This window comes from Carassius gibelio, chromosome B18 (genome assembly GCF_023724105.1).
Source record: "Carassius gibelio isolate Cgi1373 ecotype wild population from Czech Republic chromosome B18, carGib1.2-hapl.c, whole genome shotgun sequence".
NCBI classification, from domain to species: domain Eukaryota; kingdom Metazoa; phylum Chordata; class Actinopteri; order Cypriniformes; family Cyprinidae; genus Carassius; species Carassius gibelio.
Window position 1 is genome coordinate 20,186,456 of NC_068413.1, and position 21,122 is coordinate 20,207,577.

Sequence of the window (21,122 nt, forward strand, 5' to 3'; positions counted from 1 at the left end):
CCCGACCTATAACCTAGTCTTATTGTAACTAGAGCCCTCTTTCTCTTTATGTAGCCTATATGTAGCCTTTATATGCACACTCACACACACAATACAATGGTGAAAAAAAGATTTATACATAAGTAAACTAAACCTAGACCATTAAAAATTTAATTTGAAAGGAAATAAATGTTCTGAATAATAAATGTAAAAAACGTATTTACTTATTAACTTATTTTAATAAACTTATTTTATTTCTGCTAGTTGCCAGAGCTACATTTCTCATTTTAATTAATTTTAAGATAACCCAAAACTGAAACTGAAAAAAATCTTAAACTTTAATCTATAGACATATTTAAAATAATAATAATAATAATAATAATAAATTAACCAAAATTAAATATAGTAGATCCATATTTATGTACTTATATATAGTCTATACAAAGTATTTGTATATTTTATATATAAAACATATAACACTATATTTAATATTTAATATTACATTTAAATAATCAAATTGTAAAAATGTAATAATAGTATTATCAAGTAAGTTTGCATTAGTGTGTTAGTGCATTAAAAGTGAACTTCTTTAATGCATGACAAAAGATTATTGAAACAATAATGAAACAAAAGTGAAAATTCTTCATTTGACATAGTTACATAAGAGCACTTACGTGTGTTAATAAAAATAGTCATGTACGTACATGTTTAAGAATTTTTTTTAAGTTCACTTTAGTGACCTTTTATGTTATTAATATAATGTTTTTTAGTATTCAAGGTCCATAGCAGGTGCATGCCATAGGGGTTCATTGTAATTCACTTACTCACCCTTGGTTGACAAGTACAACACAGAATCATGGTAACCTATGGTTATAATTATTTCAAAATGAACTATTACGAGTGAGAAAAGTCCAAAACCAACTACATTTAATAACTTATAATAAATAACCCATGATACTCTAATAGGTGATCAAAATCAGAAAGATATTTAGCAGTCGTTTCAACTTTAAAAGGTTTTAGGAGTTAAAGACGCGTTACAGTAACCCACCAACAATCTCCGCCCTTGACTTGAGCATTCTTTGCTGTGATTGGTTAGCGCTAGTCATAAGCATTCAGCGATTGGACAGCTGAAAAGTCATTCACGTGACCTAGCAACAACAGCAAACAGAGATCAGATCAAAGGGCGGGGCTTGTTACAATACTACCCTAGTTTCCTGAAGGAGGCGTTACATACGTGACAGCAGCAGTCAGTGACATAAACGTTCAAGATCAGGACACTGCTAGTGCTAGAGTGTGGGATTTCAGTCAAATCTTTCTTTGCACGTGGAACTGACCAAGAGCATTTCCACTCAGTATGTCTGATGCTATAAAGAATGTGGCAATATTCGGCAGCACGGGGATGACGGGGTTAGCGACCTTACCTATCGCCGTGGCCGCAGGTACACAGACACACAATAACACTTGGGACACACTGTACATGTTATTTCAAATTGTCTTCTCCTAAAGGCGTTAGGACATTTCAGTGCAGAGCTTGTGTTTGACCTTGCACAGATGTGACTTTGTTTAAAAATAGAAACTTGTGTGGAAAGTTGGGGTCAGGATTAACATAGTTGCATAGCTGCTGATTAATAACACGGACCCAGTCCCAGCATGTTGTTAAACTTGCATTTTTCTGTGAATTCAGTCTTTGTTTAAAAAAATACTGTTTTTGTTTAACTTGTTTTTTCTTATGCATTGTGATCACGAGACGTTTGCGAAACTTCTTAGTCATGCATATTAATAACTAACATGCTGCTGAGTCATAGTATGCATGTTAAAGATAAGCATAAACTGACCGTTTTATCTGAACACTGCAGAGGTCTTGATCAGCTTGCCTCCACATCTATAAAGGTGGACGATTAACATAAATATAATACAAATTAGTGCTCAATTTTTTTTTTCTTTTTAAATAAATTGTCAATAATCAGATATTTTACTTTAAAAAAATGATTTTCTCATTTACGCATGAGCATGCACTCTAAAAAATATTGGGTTATTTCAACCCAACTTTGGGTCAAATATGTACTAACCCAATCGTTGAGTTAAATTTTTACAATTGCATTTTTTACCCAAATGTTGGGTTAGTCCAAATTTGACCCAGAGTTGGGTTGAAATAACCAAGCATTTTTAGTTTCAAAATTATTTTGTCTGCACTGTGCTCTATTGTCACGTTTATTGATAGTTGTGATATCTTATGGTCATCTTGACCAGACAGGCATGGCGTCTTGCATGGTCTTTCTCTTCAAGCATATTATTAGCAAGTCTTCTCACTTAGACTTTTGTCTGTTCCAGGTTACAGCGTGACTGTGCTGGTGAGAGACGCTGCAAGGCTTCCTCCAGACCACAAGGCCTCCAGAGTCGTGGTGGGAGACGTTCTGAACAAAGAGGATGTGAAGAAGACCCTGGAGGGTCAAGATGCGGTGATCATCATTCTGGGGACAAGAAATGATCTCAGTGAGTTCTCTAGCAAATTCACTTAGTAATGCATTTTTTTTTTTTTTTTTTTTTTTTTTTTTTTTTAGTTATGCATGCATCATTCGGTTGCACTTTATTTTATGATACATGTACTGTGTACTTACAGTGTATGTGCATAAGAGAGTACTGGTAATATAAGGTAACTATTTGGGCTAGGGTTAGGTTTAGGGGTATGCTCAGGGTTAGTACCTAATTATTATGTAGTTTTTGTAATAACATTAAATAAGTACTTAGTATGTAAATGAGGAACAGGACTGTAAAATAAATTACTAGAAATTAATCAATTTGACTCAAAATTCTAAATAAAATCAGCATGAAAAACTAGTTTTACCTCCATATTGTGGCATAATTCAGAGTAGAAATACCTTTGGGAATGAATTGCATCATGAAAAATGATGCCTCGAGGGAATGTTTGAAATAAGTGGTTGAAAATCAAAAAAAAGTTTTGAGTTACTAATAATTGTATCCAAATATTATTCACTTTATTTACTTGTTCTCTGAAATTTTGTCTGCTGGTCCCACGACGATGATGTCTGAGGGAACCCGGAACATTCTGGAGGTCATGAAAGCCCGCGGAATCCGTAAAGTTATTGCGTGCATGTCAGGTATTGATGTCTGAGCTGTGTTTCTGCTTCATTAGTGTGCAAGTGCGTATGACACATGAAGAAACTGCTGCATCTCCCTCTTTTGAAAACACAGCGTTCCTCCTGTGGGATCGTGCCAAAGTTCCTCCTCGTCTGGTGCCGGTCACTGAAGATCATGACCGAATGTACACTGTCCTGAAGGAGTCAGGATTGGACTATGTAGCTGTCATGCCTCCACATATTGCTGGTAATAAGCTGTAAAAGATCAGCATCCCTAAAATATGGATTTTCATTTAATTGTCTGTTTTGGTTAATTTTCAACCAGGACCTTTACTGTATTTTTAAGAAAATATGTGATCGCTATCTTTCTAGGTGACAAACCTCTGACAGAAAAATACACCGCGACTGAGAACATGTTGAAAGGAAGAGTCATCTCCAAATATGACCTGGGCCATTTCTTCGTCAAGTGCCTTTCCACTTCTGAATGGGATGGAAAGACGGTTGGAGTTTGTGGAGAATATAGTTAATCTACTCAGGGGCCCTTAGTAATTATTGATTTATTCTTCACCAGCCAAAATGACTTCACTTTTGCAGCATCCTTATTTTTTTTTTTTTTTTATACTTATGCCATTATAGAAGTTTTTTTTTTTAGTTACTGATTGCATCTATAAAGTTTTATTTTTATTTTTTATAAACATAAACTGACCAGCAATAAACATCTATAGTTAATCATATAAGTTTTGTTCTTACTGAAAAAAAAAAATTTAATTGGAGAACTTCGCTGTTTGTTTTGCCTTAAGAATCATTGAATGAAAACTATGTCATTTGCCTAATAATGTAATCATTTTACTTTGTGTTTAAATAAAGATGTCAGTTTTCAACGTTATTGTTTCTCGTTTACGTTGGTAGTATATTATGTGAATTAAGCACTATTTTGTACCCGCTTTAACTATCCTGTTTAGATGCACGATAAGTAATAGGGACTTATGGAACTACAATCCCCGGCGTGCATTTCGCGGGTGACGTAAGAACTGATTGAATCACTGGCGGGACAAAAAAAAAAAAAACTCCAGCACACGCTTCCAGTCTCCCGACGCTTCAGCAGCGTTATATTATTTATATAAATCGAATGAATATAAATATACACGAGTTTCATCGATTTTGGAGTTCGTTTACATTCGTTACAGGTGAGTAAAACATGTCATCCGGAATGTAACAGCGGGTAGTTAACGTGCTAAGCTAGCGCACTGATTTCAGCCCACACAAACTTCTGGAAACATTGAAAACATTACTTGTTTTTGTGTCAATTTAAAAATTTTACTTTTGTAACTTAGTTGCTGTTCAGGAAGGTTGATAATGTAAATAAGCCTATTTCAATTCTAATGAATTTTTATATAACATTTCTGTATTCAAAATAATTTAAATAATACAGGCTCACGTCGCCCTCAAAAAAATAAAAAATAATAATCGATTCGTTATAATAGAATATAACTTTAAAATGATTAAATATTCATTTCGTCCAATGTATCACATTTAATTACAAGTGGCCTTATTTCTATCAGTTATAGTTATGTGAACTATTAGAGGATAAGATGACTCTCACTCTTTTCTCTCTCTCTCTCTAATTTAATGTCTATCCTCTTAATTTTTTCATTTGATCTGGTTATGATCATATGTGAGATTTAGACTAATCAGTTAAACAATTAATAGAGCTGTATTTGTGTCTCTGGAAATGTTTGGCTGAATATCTTTTAAAGTAAAACGATAAAATTAGACCCATGGGATAAAATGCTATATATATATATATAGATATATATATATATATGTATGTATATATGTGTGTGTGTATATTATTAAATTATATATATATATATATATATATATATATATATATATATTATTAAATTATATATATTTAAACTTGATATTTATTGTACTTAGTAGGGTTATTATTATTTAGTATGTCTATGAGTTAGATGTCTGAAATGTAAATTAAAACCAACAGGCTATTTTGACATATCAATTAAAATATGGTAAATTAAATATTTATATATTTGTGTCATAGAATAAACTTACCTTACAGATTTTGCTTTTCTTTCTTTGAGTATTCTATTATCCAGTATCTCAATTATTAAAACAACATAGCTGATTTAATATTTTACATGAATTGTATGAACAATCATTGATACATTCTGTAAAGCTTTAGCAAAGGGTGTGGTAATTAAAGTGGCCTCTTTGGATGATTGACATCATTCTCGCTCTACCATGTGAAGTGTATGTTTTGCATTTCTTAAACTGAACTCGTTGTTGTTCTGCAGTGTGAGAAATGGTGGCCAGGGGACAGAAGCGTAAACTCCACAGAGAGGACGAGGGAAGAGGATCGGCGCGGGAGAGTCAGCTGCAGTCCGTGTTGGACATCTCCATGGATAAGTTCCTCCGTGACCAGGCTCTCGTGGAGCCCTGCTTGTTACGGTCGGTTCTGATCAACAACACACTGCGGCAGGTCCAGTCCGAGGTCCGAGCGCAGGTCGAATCGCTGTCCGCTGTAAAAATTCCCACGAAATTAAAACCAGAGCCTGATTTTACACAGTTATCTCCTCCAGCGGAGCATAATGCGTCTTCATCATCACCGAATGCTGAAAATACGGAGGATGATTTCATGGTCTGGACTTCAGAAGAGGATTTCTCTTTATCTTCAGCCATTTCTGCCATTCTCAAAGATCTAGATGCAGTCATCGACGCCGGTCAAGGGCCTTGTGCATCTCAGCGGGCTCCGCTCCGCTCTGTAGAGAATCTAACACCGTGTCCTCCGAGGACTGAGAGAGCGTCTGCCGTGGCATCGTCTGCCAAAACAGAGCTGATGTGTCCAGGTCGTCCCCAGGATGCAGCGCTTGATAAACTTCTCCTAGACATCGACCCGTCTGTGTTTGAACCAGAGCTGAACCTTCTGCAAGGTTTCTCCGTCACGGCCGACGATCTAGTGAAGTATCTGCCATCCCTGTCCAAATCCCCATCAGCGTCCTCTTCCTCCTCTTTAGTCTCTAACGGTCAGGCCATGTGGGAAATCCAGGAGATCGAGCATGTCATGGACATCCTGATGAGAACGTACCCGCAAAGCTGATTTTGATGATATCATGTTCCTGATGTTGAGGTTATGAACGGTTTTAATGGAGGCATACTAAAGAAATTTCTACAAGGGATTGAATAAGGCTTTGCGACCTCATGTTAAAACCGCAGTCTTTAGTCCTCTTTTTTTATGCACATCTCGTTCTGTTTCCAGAAATGATCTTTCGTGCAGATTCATTCAAGGCATCAGAGTTCAGCGACTGTTATACACAATATTTTTCTGGAAGTGAATCCTTCCGAATGTGCCATTTTATTTTTTATTTTTTTATTACTTAATGAAATAATGTTATTCTCTGAAATATGCACTTTCCATTGCCTTTAAGTTCTTACATACCTTGCAGGTTACCATTAGGAGCATACTTTAAAAAGACCACGGTCATTAAAATAGAAGATATTAAATGTTACATGAGCATTATGGACATACTGGTGCTGTTTCTAGCAATGAACGTGTAGTTGGCTATGCAAAATATTTACTATGCCAATATGAAATTTTAATGTGAATATTAATCACTCTTTGTATTGTTGTACTTTAAATAAAGTGGTGCTTGGTGAAATCATGTGGCTAAATAAGTAATTATATTTAAGAAACCACCAGTTCCATGTCAGTAGCTATTTGGAGAGAATGTTATGGAGATTCATTTATAATTTCATATCTAATCTGGGAATAATAATAGTGCTTAATTTGAACTTTTTCTGTCATGCGGGGGGAAGCTACGCTAATATTCCTCCTAATATTCACAGGGACAATATGGGAGACAGGAAACATGTTTATTCCACTTAGAAGAGTTAAAGGTTTTTTATAGATTGAGTGGTAGGTTATTTCAATTAATCTAGGCCTACACAATGACATGTTTATCACAGATTTTTTGAAATCTATTTAAAGAGATAAAGCAGAGTGTGTAAAGTACAACCTTGCTTTAACTCCACAGCTACACAGAGTTAAGATATATTCATCACACCTGGCCATGCAAATAGATCAAGTCACAAAGTACCAAAAATACTTTTATTTTATTTTTCTGTGTATGCATTTCTTAAAATCACCTTTTGTTCTTCTGACAGTGAATATTTCTTCCCTACAATCCAACATTGAAAATACAATTGTAATGATACAGAATATTTAATTAACATACAGTACTATAATAAAGACAAAAAGATTGTGTTTTGCACAAACCTATATAAAAAGCCAATTATAAAGTGCATATGAAGTTCTCCACATGCTTGGACATCTAGAACCGCCACTGATTAGCTCTGAAAACTGAATCAATTCATTTCACACACACACACACACACACAATAGTATTGGCATTCTCTTCCCGTTTCTGTGGTCAAGAGCAGTCTTAGGCCATCCAAAAAAAAAAAAAGGTAACTTAACCTGAAAACAGTCATCAGTTACGACTGCTAAACAAATCAACACTAAAGTAGATTCACACTTAGGACACAATGAGCAAGTTTTCAATTTCCTAGAGCAATGTCAATATCCCTATAGTCTTAAAGACCAGAAATGGAAACTCAACAGTAACTGAAAACAGAGGAAAAAACAAAGTCATTTGGTTCATGAAAATGATGCTTTGCTCCTGAAAAGCATCAGAAGCGGTTCTGTCCAGCAGTGAGGTGTACTGTACTGTACATCTTCATACTCTATTGTCTTTAGGTGTTTGTTACAAGTCCAGACAATTTACAAGTGCAGGACACTGATGGTGCGTGCCATCCTCAGAATGTGGAGCACACTGGTGTTTTATCTGTTGATGGAGTTGTAGGACACTTGAGAGCTGGGATCCAGAGGCTTAATTGAGGCTTTCTTAGCCTCGGCCGATTCGTCATCAGGCTCTCGTTCTATTATTGGCTCTTTATCCTCATCTTCCTCGCAGGTCGGCAGATGAAAGAAAGCAGTCCAGCCGTGCACATCTGCAAGCTTGTGAAAAGTACGAAGGACCAGGAACATGACCATCAAACCCACAAACAGGTAGACTGTAAGAGAAAAGAATAAACTCAGGTCACCACCAAACAATTAGACAACAATTACAAGTGGAAGTAATTCAGAGCCGCGAGAAGAAAAAAAAAAAGACTACATTTATAATACAATATATACATACAGCCATTTATGATGCTGGTATAATAAATAAATTACACAATTTTAATAATTCGATTTTTATTTGGATTTTACTACCTGGAACAGTATTATCTTGAGACATTATTATTGCATGGGATTCTGACATTAACACGGACAATTAATGCCATATTTATTTATTTTTGCTGCTTCGGTTTTGTAGACATTTCATATTTTTACACAAGAGTAAAAGACTTCATAAAACTATGAATAACATAATAAAAAGTGGGCACTGCATGACTATTTGGGTCATAAAAGACCTTCATAACTTCAGCACTAATCCTCTTAAAAGATGAAAATTACTGTACAGGTCATGCGGACACAAAAAGCTGATAAAAGTAAAAATGTTATTATATACTTCAAAAAAAAATCGTAAATATAAATATTTTATATATATATATAGGAGCTAATAAAAAATTAAATAAAGTTTACATTTTTATATTCTGTTGGAGAAAAGTTTAAAAAGGCCTTTCACACTCCTTTTAGCACAAACAAAAAGTCTCTCTAAAATAAACCAGCATTATTGAAATTGGAAAGTGGCTTCTCTTACCCATGACTGTTATCTTGTATAAAGCTCTGAGTTTCTGTCCTGGCTTTTCTGCCGGCACAAAGTCTCCCAGTCCTATAGTGCAGAGGGAGATGAAACAAAAGTAGAAGGCGTCTAAGAAAGACCAGGTTTCTTCTATGGCACTGAACACCAGAGCAGGCAACACGAAGAAGCCAAGCACCACCAGAAACAGCAGAACGGTGAAGTGCAGCACACTGGCGGCGCGTGGCTGCAGGCCTGCCCTCTGCTGGCACGTGGAGATCGGCCCGTAGGTCAGCGGGTGCATGAGGCGCTGGACACAGGCTGTGAGCACTAGCATGGTGAAGGGTACTCCAATCAGAGCATACACGATGGAGAAAGCTTTACCCGCATCAGAGAGCGGCGTAGTGTAGCCGTATCCTGGAAGAGAGGGAAAGAAAAATAAAGTACTTCCAACAGAAAAACAATGCAAGTGAAGACGCTTTATGAATTCCCCAACTGTAAGTCACTTTGAAAATCTTACAGATTTGGAACCACGTGATGGTGAGTAATTAGTAAATGATGACAATCTTTATTTTTGCCAGAAATATCCCTTCATCTTGCCAATTATACAATGCACATGATTTCCTGACAGCATAAAGCTTTTAGCGTAATCTAATGCAGAGGTCAGCTAAACAGGTTAACATGCTCAATGAAAGGAACGCTTTATACAGACACACAGGTCAAAGGATTGATTTCCCATGATACTGTTTGCAGGACCTAAACTTAGAAGTCAGTTAATGCAAACAAAGCTCGCACTATGCCCAAACTTAGACTGAAAGGGAGTCATATGTGGGTTTGCCAAAAACTAATTTCATCAGATAACCTCAACATCACTTTTAAGGCGAATGTTCATACACTACTAAACACGGAACATAATGCATCACTCATGCACAATACAATTTGAATGTTACCGCACACATTTGTGTTGCATGCAAATTTTCTTATTTTTCCATGTATGACACGGACAAACTCATTACTCAAGAAGAAAGTTATTTATAAACCTTGCAATATAATTAAGAGGTCTTTGCTCGGTGCAGATGACAGCTACAATTTAAACCACTGAAAAAACATATGGTAGTTATTCTAATTAAATGCCTAACAAGTACATGAGAAGTATTGAAGCCATGTACACATTGCACTCGAAATATTTTGAAAAGATATACACGGAATTACTCCTCATCTGAAACCACACTCAATCTACTTCACTTGCCATCATTTACAGGTGACTTATGTTATCCTGCACATTTTAAATCATAATTCAATAAATAAATGGGTGAATCTGATGTTTTCAATACTAACATGATTCAAGAAGATTAAATATATTTTTTATTTTCATGTCATGCAACAATGGACATAGAGAGCCTATAACAAATTAATTCAGTTATTTGAAATACTAACTTAAATTATCAACTTTTAAGTAAATATTAGGTCAAAGGAGAATCTTTCGTTCTGCTGTTTAAACTTGTTAGAAATCATGTTATAATCAGTTGTGTGTTACTGAGAGGTCTACTTTTTGGCAGTATTTTTAGATGAAAATATGTTTCTGGCTTTACATTTTAGGAAGTCCAACACAAAGGGGAATCAAAACGTTTGAAAAAAAAAAAAAAAAGCAAAAAAAAAAAAAAAAAAAATTTCCATCCTGTTGATCTTGCCATTGTGCAAATAAAGTAAAGTGAAATAAAGTGATAAAGTGACTGCCTAGGCGAAGACTGCTACTAATAAAATATATTTAGTGAAGTAACAAAAGTCAAAAACACTGTAACGGAAATAAACCCAACTCTCCAGTAAGCTTACAGTAATAGTTCAGTTCTGGTGAACTTTGGAACGTTTGTTTCTCAGCGCGTGTCACGTTCTAATGTTCTCTGAGATGAACTAAGTAGTATTCTACACTCGCTCCAGATATAAACGTAGGCTATAAACGTCCGACTTGAGGGAGCATTTTAAAACGCTTAATGTGATATTACTCACTTTATCTGTGGAATAAGGGCTCGTTCTTTTGACAGTAGGTAGGCTTGTGTTTATTACAAGTAAGGTTTGACAGAAATTTGGGTTTCCCTGGTAGGTGTTTAGGAACGTTAAGCGTTTTAGAATGTCGCGACATGATCAGCATCAAACAAACATCACGAAACATCCGTTAAACTCGGTTCCTGTGAAACTCACCCACTGTCGTGACCATCGTGTTCGCGAAGAACAGCGAAGACGCCAGATCCCAGTTTGTGCGGGAATCTTCAAGGACCGACACGCCGTATTTATTCGCTCTTAAAACTTTTTCCAAGAAAACTTCAAAAGCCGTGGCGTTGATGCAGCTGAGGTTGAGGAACTCGGCTTTGAGGGAGATCAGGTCTGACTTCAGTGCTTCCTCGACGGGCCGCTCGAAGGCAGAGAAAGCCAGAGCTCCCAACAGCAAATAAGTGATGTACGCCAATATGAAGCCGCCGGGCACAAAATAGGACCTGAACGCCGTGGGCATGATGGGATTTGTGAGGAACGAGGTGACAGCGAGTCTTAATTTGCTTCACTGATGTTGGACTGATTGAACTCCACCCTTTCACAATCCTCCTCCCTCTGACAAAAGTTGGTAACGGTGGCCAGGAAATAACCCGTGTACTCAAGTCACATGGGTGATACTTTGAGTTGTATAGGGTTGTTTGATGCAGAACAACATTTTTGTTCCTCATTTGAGTTCTTTCATTCACACTCAACTGAGAAATGCTTTATATCTATAGTGCGATTGCTATCAGGAGCTCTCATAGCAGCACCAAGAGACTTAAAGTGTACTCGGTCCTTAAAAGCTTTACCCCTACAGAAAAGAATAGTTTTGGGATATATCATACTCACATGAGATAAAGACTAACTTCAGTTTTCTAGACAGCTAATGCTCTTTTGATTACACAGTGTGGGTTTCGCCCAATTCGAGGGCTCCTCCATGTTGTAAAATCACCATCTTCACCATTGACATCATTCTCATAAAAGGAAATTGTGACTTGCATCACTTACAGTAAGTTCATTGTGTAAACTGTTTACACAGAGTTGGTTGCCCCTTCATGGGCCCCTGCATGTTGTACAGGGACCTGTTTCTGTGGCAATAAAATCACCATCATCATAATCATGATAAAAGTTGTGACTTTGTTTTCCCAATTCAAAAACAAAGTCATAATTGCAAGATATTAACACAGAACTGCTAGATATAAATTCGCAATTATGAGAAAAAAGTCATTTGAATACGGTTTTCCCCCCAAATGCATTATAGAACAGAAATGAAAAGGTAGCAAATTGTGACTTTTTATCTCACTTTCAATTTTACAATTTGTATCTCACAATTCAGACTTTTTCAGTTAGTTTTTCAGTTTCAGACTAACTGAAATAAGCCTGGCTTGTTTGGTAAACTTGGTTTATGGTACAGGCCCCAGAACTTGTGAGAAGAAAATGTGGGAAATGGCTTTTTTTTTTTAATTCCATGACATAAGCTTCTATAATTTTAACTGAACATAAACAAAAACTTTTATAAGTGTGCTTGCTAGTACAGTATTTCCAATACTGGATGTCTTATACAGACTGAGTCTTAGGTGCCCTCCATTGGACAGTACCAGTGCTTTCCATTGGATTGTACCACTTACTGATTGAACTTACTGTAAAGTGAACCAATGAGCTTTGGGTGATTTCCTCCATAGGGCAGGTACAATTTAAATAAGTTTGATGTATTTCCCATGGGAACACTTCCAACCAATAGGAGACGGGGAAATAAACGTTATATTAAAACATGCTGATCTGGAATTAAAAGATTTGCCAGCTGGACCATTAATTAATTGCGGGAAATCAGACAAGCAAAACCAATAAAAAAATAAAAAACTGATTACCAATTTTTGGTTACAAAAAGATGACATCTGCTTCTCGAGCTTCATTGACTTCATAGAGAAGACCATTGCTTTATCCATGACACTAGTTTTATGCCTAAGCTGTAGATGTTTATTCATGTGCCTTACTGTGTATACAGTACTGATGCAAAGTTTGGGTTAATTTGCAACCTATCAATAAAAAAAAAAAAAAACTGCATGATGACCCAGCTTGTAAAAACAGTTGTACATCATGTCCCAAAATTACCTTAATTTCCACACTTGAAACACAAAATAACACAGAAAAATCCTCAAACTCGTGATAGGGTTCTGTTGTGAAGATGAAGTGAGGGAGAGAGTCACATGCTGCCGAGGAGATAGAAATAGCTGCAGTCTCTGTCAAAACAGTTTATTGCTTTTCTCTTCATATTGTCCACTCTAAGTAAACAGCCCTCGCTGCCATATACACACTCATGATGAGGGTGTGTGAGGACAGTGTGAACAGCTGGAGACAGGGAACTGTTATCTTAGTAAACAAGAAGCCAAGTCACTCAGAACAGCCAAAGTTAACCAATGTCCTCAAGAGTTCTGCTGGCATACCTGGAACCAAAGCTTATGAACTGTGCTTTTATCATGCAATATAAAATATATATTTAATGTAGATTTGTGCACATAGTTGAGACTTGCCTTAAGTTATTTTGTGTTCATAAATCATGAGCTTTTCTCACATTTGCTCAGGCCTCTTATGAAATGCTAAAGTTATCCACTCCACTCAGTCCTTCAAAGATGTTTTAATTACATCAATCAACAAACAAGCGTACAGGTTCAGTTTAAAATGTCAACATTCATTTTAAAACACTTCTGAAAATATGGTCTCTATTCGTCAGGAGTTAAAAATGGTTCACTACAGTGTTATATTTAGTACTTCAAGCACAAGGAAAAAATCAAAATTGATTTCTGTGATCTGGTGTATGAAAATACATTTTGTGGAAATTAGCTTTGACAGTTTCAGACAGGTGAAGGAGAGACTGCAGGGAGCTTGTCCCAATCCCCCTAAAATCACTTTCTTTTTTTATTCAATTTTCTGAGACAGCAGAAAGGAAAGTTTGGGATGTGACAGGTCAGATGTGAATCTACATCCCTGTGAGAATGTGCACTAACTGGTTTGCTATGACTCCAGAAAAATATTCTTATTCTAACAAATATCATCCATAGCAATGATTGAAAGTAATACACAAATGCATATTGACATATTTTCATCTGAATATATCAGTCATATCAAAATGGGTCCAATAACCAGACTCCGATAACTGGACTGAACAATTTGGCAAAGGGGTTTATAACTTGACATTTTTTATATTGGTCCTAAATGAACCCCAATATTCTGAAAGACTGGAAAACATATATTTGGATGAAATAGTGTGCATTGATACACAGCTGAATGAGAAACAGAATCTACCAGACACTGAGTGAGAACAGACGCTGACAGATGAAATAGACTTTAAATAATCCTCCAATAGAACCTATGGAAACTCAGTTCTTCAGCATGTATTTTTCCTCTGTCCTGTATTTCCTGTTTTCAAGGAAGCACAGGTCAAAGATGTTCAGCAGATATAGAGACTAAGTCATGATATTTCTGTTGAAGTCATATGACAGTCTTCTCTTAGCTATTGCAGCTAATTGCTGGTTGGACGTTGGGAGATTTGGAGAAAATCTGGCACTGGTCTTCAGTCGAACTGTCGCACATTCCTGAGGTAGAAATGATGATGGTTATTTAAAACATGCACTTAACGAGAGTTTCCAGTACTAAGCTCTATTTATGGTAAATATAGAATATAGAAATCCATTTGTGTTTGATGTAGCAGGAAGTTTTCATTATATATTATTGCATCGGTTTTACAGCAGACTCACAGAGCTGGGATGTTGCAAATGCAGTGACTGAAGGAGAAGTTTACGGGAAAGAGACTCTGCCCTTTTATATTTCACACCAATCATCCGGTTTAGATCCTGGAGGCCGTCAAGTAAGCTCTGCTCCCTTTGGGCCAAAGCAAAATGATTAACTCGCAATTTTATAGCATGTAACAAGAAAAACAAATACCATTATTGAATGTAAAATTACGAAAGAAACACTTGTTTATACATCTTCAGTCATTTCAAGAGGATGAAATACAGAATTTCATGCAGAACATTCAGTTCTTTGTGCTTTGTGTGACGAGATACAGCAGCATTTCCTGCAACCACAAGGTGGCGATAGAAGACTAATATATTCAAACTGGTCCTGGAGTCTCCAAAGTTTTCCCGATCAGCTGACAAGAAATAAAAAATAAGGGAGGCATCCAAAATGTGCATTCGTGCATTTATTTGGAGGCTCTAGGAATGGCCTGAAAAACCCTGAAGTATTTTTTTAAATAAAAATATTCTCAAAATCCATAAACATAAGTCATAATTAGTGCAGCACGACTACAAATAATGCAACCTACTTGTGCTCCCCTGTATTGCTGTTTTCAGCTGGTCCTTGCAGAAGCTGCTTTAGTGTAGGAATGTGTTCAGGATCTTCACAGGGGGACTTTTCAGAGGGGAAGGCCTCTAGAAACACATTTGACTACACACACAAACACACACGTACAGTATAGATCACTAATCATCAGAGCATCAGCAGTGATGAAAATATGTTTTAGTTACTCATTTGTAAAGTTTCACCATTTTAGAATTAAAAGATATGTTTAAAATGAGTCTAAACCTTTACCACATTATGGAGAGGAGAGAGAGGAAGATTGGGCTTTTCTGTAGAAGTCCACCACTGGTCACCAGGCACTATCTTCTGCTCCACAGTCTCCTGGCTGAAGGCGGTCCATGTGCTCTCTGACGGCTGGAATGACTGGACTACAGTCCAATCAGATGCCCAGGATGCGGGTTCATTTGCATCAGCAGAACTTGTGTGTTCCTCTGACGGGCAATAAAGGAGCATTTAAGTATTTATAGTTTCCTTTTCAAAGCTCTCATACAAAAACTCTTTACAAGATCAGTAGGTGCTATGATACTGCAGTGGAAAGGTTTCACACAGTGTAGAACATGTGCAATAACTGATAATAAGTGATGAAAGTGTTTAACCAAACAGTTCTTTTTAGGAAAAAAAAAAAAAAAGGATTCTAATGGGGTATTTATAGACCATGGTGGAAAGGTACAACATACATTGGCTCAAAAGAAAACGTGTCTTTAGCTATATTTTTTTATAAAACTTAAAAAACGTATCCATACATTCAATTCACTATAGCAGTAAAATTCCAATAACTTATATTCCTTCTCACACATTTTATGATAACTGGGGCAGATTATTAATGAATAAAGACTTATTTTTGTGTGGCTTCTTGTGATTACCTACTGATTTACCATAGTGCATGATTTGTAAATGAATTAACTTGCTTCCTATGTATAGCAGTGCGTTCAAATTGATTAATTGCGGTTAATCGAATTTAAAATAAAAGTTTGTGTTTAAATATCATGTGTGTACAGTGTATATGTATATGTAAATATATATTTTTTCTTTACATATAAATAGAAATATATACAGCACACACACATATATTATATAAATGAATTTAGATTAATCGATTTGACAGCACTATGGTTTTTCTGACACAGTAAACTTGCTCGGTAGCTCACCTGGTACAGCATTACACTTGTGATGTGAAACACTGAGGCATGAGTCCTCTAAAACATGAGTCACCATATCTAAGACTTATAGAAGCAAGCTGAAATGGCTTGCTTCAGCAAATGTGTTTTATCTCGTGTTTGCTTTTGTTAACACTGAAAAATGTAGTGTAGGTGGTACATTATAAAGGCCTTAGAGCACCACTCGCCTAACATTTCGTTTCCAATTTGTCACAATATATACAACAACCAACATAATAAAGCATTACCGGATTCATGTTCATGTTGTCAGATAAAAATGAACACACTTTTACCACCACTCTCTGGATATTTCACTTTAAAATGCATCATGAAATGTACAAGAAGCAATGTAATATGATTTTGAAGAAATGTCTCAACAGGAAAACACTATGTGTGTTAAATGGCTTTGAGAAATAGCTTGTCATTTTAAATATCTACTTGTGTGATGCAATTTCAGAATTAAAAACTATAAGAAGTAGGTTAAACCTGTTTATGCGCACGACTGGAATCACCAGGCTTTCACCTTTTTAGGGAACAGGATTAATCCTGCAGATTAAGGTTACACAGCGGCTGACAGAAATGGAATTGAATCCATAAAATTATTAAATTGAAAATGTTTGTGGTGACACTTTATTTAAAGGTGTCCCTGTTACAGAAATAATTATACATTTAAGTACTGAGTAATATTAATTAACTACAAGTACATATATGGTTAGGATTAGAATGAGGGTTTTGTTTTAGGGTTACTTGCACGTGATTATGCATAATTTATTGTTATTCTAATAGTAAGTACATGCAACGTATAATAAGGACACCTTAAAATAAAGTATCACCGTTTTTTTTTTTTTGACCAAAGATTATAGTTAGAAGACATATTAGATGAATAACCAATGAAGTGTGTGTCCTCTATTTTGATCAAGACGTTCCCTCTAGACATGCTGCCTTTGGCTTTGTGAAGGTTGGCCTCCCCTCTTGTCCCAATGGCCTTGTGTGCATGTCTTTTTAATGCTGCCTCCTGCCTTAGGCTGGTACACAGCAACAGGGAAGAGTGAGTGGTTGGGGGGTAGGAATTCCAAGCAGTGCTTTAAATAATTAATATCTTCACATGAGGTCGGGGGAAGCGAGGGGGTCTGCAGGAATTCAGGTCAATCCAGCCAGACTAGTTAGTACATTGGGACTGCATGTTATCTGCTCACTCGAACCCAAACAAAGCTAAGTTCCTTCTAAAGAAGAGAACTTACCGCACCTTCCGACTTAAGTGCCAAAATGTATTACCTTGCTATTTTCAAGACAGCGTACTCACCGCAGTTGTAATCCTCAGCCGACTGTTGGACTTCACTGAATCCATCCGTCCACAGCTGGTCTCCACCTGCCAGCATGAATGCCCCAAACTCATCCTCCTCCTCCTCGCCCACATCAAGAGACCCCTCGTCAGCGGCCACCTTGTCCTTGTCGTCAACTCTTGCCGGCTCTGATAGCAACTCTGAGTTCACCAGAGGCAGCAAGTCTCCACCTCTCGCCCCCGCCTCCCCCTCGCTTAATGCTGGGATGGCTGTTGCGATGGCTGCAGTGGTGGTAGGGGCAGGAACAGGCAGGGAGTGAGTAGTGCTTACAGTTATATTGGCCGTTGTTACGCTAAAGCCTCGTGAAGAGGATTTGTCAGACTGCTGAACTTCAAGTTCTCCATGCTCTGTGATTAATTCCTCCCAATGCTGAGGTGAGCACATGGACGGCCTCCTTTTCTTTTCTGTAGTGCTACATTCAGCACCCACTGGAGTGCGGCCCTCCGGCACAACTGTATTCTTTGTGTCTGGAGACCAATCTCTCTGTGTTGTGAGATCGCCGGGCTCCACCGAGTGTAGATTCTCACGGTCCAGTAGGCGCTCGTCTGGCCTGGATTCTTGATTCTTCTGAATGCTGACAGGGACTTCGGAGGGCGTTATCATGGGAGAATGATCCATGCTTGGCTCAGTATTACAGTTTGTTGGGGGCAATTTGATTATTAGACAATCCGAGAGAGTCTCAGATGCTACAGATGACCCTAGGTTTGGCACATCAGCAACAATGTTATGGCAATCATTTGCATCAAAGTCACATATTCTGACCTCAGTGTCTCCTTGCACATTGCCACAGCTGAATTCTTTCTCAGAACAGTTATCGGATTGATCAAGGCTCATCTCATCTTCAACCTGCTCACTTGGTTTGGCACATGGTTTGGCAGAAAAGCAGCAGGTTTGTGGATCTGTGCTCTGGGGTGTGACAGCTTTCACTAATATGGGGGAATGAGCCCTTTTGTCTTTGCCCTTCAACTTCAAGTCATCCTGACTTGAATAGCTACCCATCAGGCCTTGTGATTTTGTGTTATCTGGTGTTATGCTAAGTGGTTGTGCATCTGAAATGATTGCATTGTTTTGGTCACCGCGTTGACTAGCATTTTCCGCTTTGCCGTGAGCCGCTGTTCTTTTCTCCATTGTTTTACCGCATTTCCTCCATTTTCGTATGGCCCTGGGCTTGGCCTTAAATAATCCACCATCGTCTGGCCCATCCTGGCTCACCTTCTGCCCTTTAGAGGAACATTTAAGCTCTTCCTTTGTCCCTTCAAGAATGACAGCATGAGTCCGCGGAGCCGTGACCCTCGTCCCAGTCCCACGGTTTCCAACAGCGCAGATGTAGCTTCCCCTGCCCTGGGCCTTGAGAAACAGGCAGCGTGTCTGAGTCTGCCTGCCACCCCCCTCAGTGCCCTTCAAAGTGGCCACAGTTACAAGAGCGCCAAGGCCGCCTTGCCTGACCCCTGGAGTTCTGCTTGCACTAATTGTGCTATCCAGTGTGTGCCCATAGCCACCGCTGACCTGACCTGACCAGATTCTCTGCCCGACCCTGTTTTCAGGAGGATGTTGGCATGTGCCCTGTGGCCGAGATCCATTAGCAGCCTTTCTTCTGGCTTTAGAGTAGCCGCCACTTACAGCCCATGCTCTCAGGCCTTTAATCAGGGGTATGGCTCCAAACTCAAGGGCACTGGCGAATGAGACATTGGTTCTTCGGCATTCATGCAGTAGCTCCCTATGGGCCATGTCCAAGCAGTTATTGTTGTTGTTCTGTTGCAGCATTCTTCTTTGGGGGAATAATATCAGATGCTGCGGTGGGTAAGAATGACATTTAGGATGTCAAAAATTGAAATTCTTCTGTTACAGCACAGCATTTAGCAATCAGTTAAGGAAGGCAAACTGAATATACAGTATCTTGATTTAATGAGGATTTAAGTTCAATACATGACAGTTGATGATCAAGTGTAGGCTCAAATTTTAGTTTAGGTTTTTGCAAATTGTCTTCAAATAAAACTTCAGATAAAATATCTAGTTATCTAGTAAAATAATCTGTTAACTGTAATATATATATAATTGTATATATGTAACTGTATATTCTATAATTGTGTAGTTTGTATTTTTATGTAGTTTAATGTATATTACAATTATATAATAACTGAAAAGTAATAATATTAAATAAATATTCAGTATTTATAATGCAATTGTATTTTTATACTATATAAAAATGGATATTGTCATGTCAAACCACGAAAATATTTTTTCGTTCTATTTCTTGGCTACTTAATACGATTATTCAGTACATGATTGTTTTATTCGATAATGTGTATTTTATTAAGAGCTAGTGTATTTGACACTTAAGTTACTGTATAATGTATCATAGATGTATAAAACACATTCTCATGGTTTATTTCGCATGTCACAAACTGTGTGGTGATGATCAGAGGACGCTGCGTTACGTAGTCTCCACACACACATTACGTGATCACATCACTTGCACCAAATCGGGGGTCTATCATTAACTAATAGGACTTGCCCACACAGATGTATCTTATGAGGTAACCTCGGGGAGGGGGAATTATTTGCATCCATTCTTTTCATGCTTTGACCAGACAATATCCATCTCTTTCGGGATATCATAAATAACCCTTCTTTTCTTTCTTTGTATCCTCTTACCTTTTCAGTGCGCCAGTCATTTTCTTCATACGGATGCGATGTCACGAATCACACAATCGCTGCTTTCGTACGCTGAGAAGATGCTGCTGGGCTGAAGGATTTTGGCTTTAACCTTCATGAGGATTTTGGACCGTCTATCCATCACAACACTTCGTTTAAAGACAACATATCCCCGAATACAGACCACCGTAGATATACTATAACCTATTATATCCCATGTAGGTCTCATGTGCTCCGCTGAAGTGTCTCCTCATAGCGCAGCTGCTTTCACTGGCAATGCAACGCAGAGCCTCCGCAATCTAGTGCGTGCGCTCAGCCGACCAATAGCGGAGCGTGCAGCACGCTGTCGGTGCTTTTACGCTTACGCACGAGGACACGCACAGGCGGGAACACATTACTTCATTACAGCTTTTTCATTTAGTTCTTCAGCCAGTTCTGGTGAGTATATGCTATTTTTGAAACCTTCTTGCACTGCCTCTTTTGCTCGACTTCGTTTAGCCATAATTGGTAGTCTATAGAAACTCAATATAAGGATACAAAAGCCTACTTTTGTGTTAATAATCTGGTGATCTATGTTTATACAGTAAGCACTTTAATTCTAAGCGGAATCATTCATGTGCAAAATATTTTAGTTTCATTTTTGTCCAATAGCCCACACACAGTTCGCAGAAAATAAGAATGATCATCATTTAATCACCCTTGTGTTGCTCCAAATCTGCATATGACTTTATTTCCTCAGTG

The 21,122-nt window shown here is 37.5% G+C and overlaps 4 protein-coding genes across 4 annotated transcripts; 2 read left to right on the top strand and 2 right to left on the bottom strand.

Annotated features, from left to right (window-relative positions):
• Positions 1-1,202: 1,202 nt before the first annotated feature.
• blvrb (biliverdin reductase B) lies at positions 1,203-3,963 on the top strand. The gene is made up of 5 exons (XM_052583032.1): positions 1,203-1,418; positions 2,311-2,470; positions 3,007-3,098; positions 3,193-3,324; positions 3,450-3,963. Exons 1-5 carry the CDS (start codon positions 1,334-1,336, stop codon positions 3,602-3,604), a joined length of 624 nt encoding a protein of 207 aa, XP_052438992.1. The 5' UTR covers positions 1,203-1,333; the 3' UTR covers positions 3,605-3,963.
• A 135-nt stretch (positions 3,964-4,098) lies between these two features.
• sertad3 (SERTA domain containing 3) lies at positions 4,099-6,757 on the top strand. The gene is made up of 2 exons (XM_052583031.1): positions 4,099-4,264; positions 5,396-6,757. The coding sequence occupies exon 2, from the start codon at positions 5,404-5,406 to the stop codon at positions 6,196-6,198; it is 795 nt and encodes a 264-aa protein (XP_052438991.1). The 5' UTR covers positions 4,099-4,264; positions 5,396-5,403; the 3' UTR covers positions 6,199-6,757.
• A 435-nt stretch (positions 6,758-7,192) lies between these two features.
• Positions 7,193-11,446, bottom strand: LOC127977899 (potassium channel subfamily K member 6). Its single transcript, XM_052583112.1, has 3 exons — positions 11,039-11,446; positions 8,861-9,256; positions 7,193-8,171 (listed from the first exon to the last, which is right to left on the bottom strand). The coding sequence occupies exons 1-3, from the start codon at positions 11,346-11,348 to the stop codon at positions 7,939-7,941; spliced, it is 939 nt and encodes a 312-aa protein (XP_052439072.1). The 5' UTR covers positions 11,349-11,446; the 3' UTR covers positions 7,193-7,938.
• Positions 11,447-13,486: 2,040 nt separating this feature from the next.
• LOC127977019 (uncharacterized) lies at positions 13,487-20,711 on the bottom strand. The gene is made up of 6 exons (XM_052581660.1): positions 20,382-20,711; positions 17,687-19,517; positions 15,458-15,657; positions 15,192-15,313; positions 14,623-14,746; positions 13,487-14,460 (listed from the first exon to the last, which is right to left on the bottom strand). The coding sequence occupies exons 2-6, from the start codon at positions 19,488-19,490 to the stop codon at positions 14,332-14,334; spliced, it is 2,379 nt and encodes a 792-aa protein (XP_052437620.1). The 5' UTR covers positions 19,491-19,517; positions 20,382-20,711; the 3' UTR covers positions 13,487-14,331.
• Between the last annotated feature and the right edge of the window lie 411 nt (positions 20,712-21,122).

Excerpts from the sequence above, each read along its gene's own strand:
- LOC127977019 (XM_052581660.1), bottom strand. The coding sequence starts at position 19,490 with ATGCTGCAACAGAACAACAACAATAACTGCTTGGACATGGCCCATAGG. Across the intron at positions 15,658-17,686 it reads GGCTGAGGATTACAACTGCG|AGGAACACACAAGTTCTGCT; the intron begins GTGAGTACGCTG and ends ATTGCCCGTCAG. Across the intron at positions 15,314-15,457 it reads TCTCTCCTCTCCATAATGTG|TCAAATGTGTTTCTAGAGGC; the intron begins GTAAAGGTTTAG and ends TTGTGTGTGTAG.
- blvrb (XM_052583032.1), top strand. The coding sequence starts at position 1,334 with ATGTCTGATGCTATAAAGAATGTGGCAATATTCGGCAGCACGGGGATG. Across the intron at positions 3,099-3,192 it reads AGTTATTGCGTGCATGTCAG|CGTTCCTCCTGTGGGATCGT; the intron begins GTATTGATGTCT and ends TTGAAAACACAG. Across the intron at positions 3,325-3,449 it reads CATGCCTCCACATATTGCTG|GTGACAAACCTCTGACAGAA; the intron begins GTAATAAGCTGT and ends CTATCTTTCTAG.
- LOC127977899 (XM_052583112.1), bottom strand. The coding sequence starts at position 11,348 with ATGCCCACGGCGTTCAGGTCCTATTTTGTGCCCGGCGGCTTCATATTG. Across the intron at positions 9,257-11,038 it reads CACGATGGTCACGACAGTGG|GATACGGCTACACTACGCCG; the intron begins GTGAGTTTCACA and ends CCTCTCTTCCAG. Across the intron at positions 8,172-8,860 it reads ATACAAGATAACAGTCATGG|TCTACCTGTTTGTGGGTTTG; the intron begins GTAAGAGAAGCC and ends TTTCTCTTACAG.
- sertad3 (XM_052583031.1), top strand. The coding sequence starts at position 5,404 with ATGGTGGCCAGGGGACAGAAGCGTAAACTCCACAGAGAGGACGAGGGA.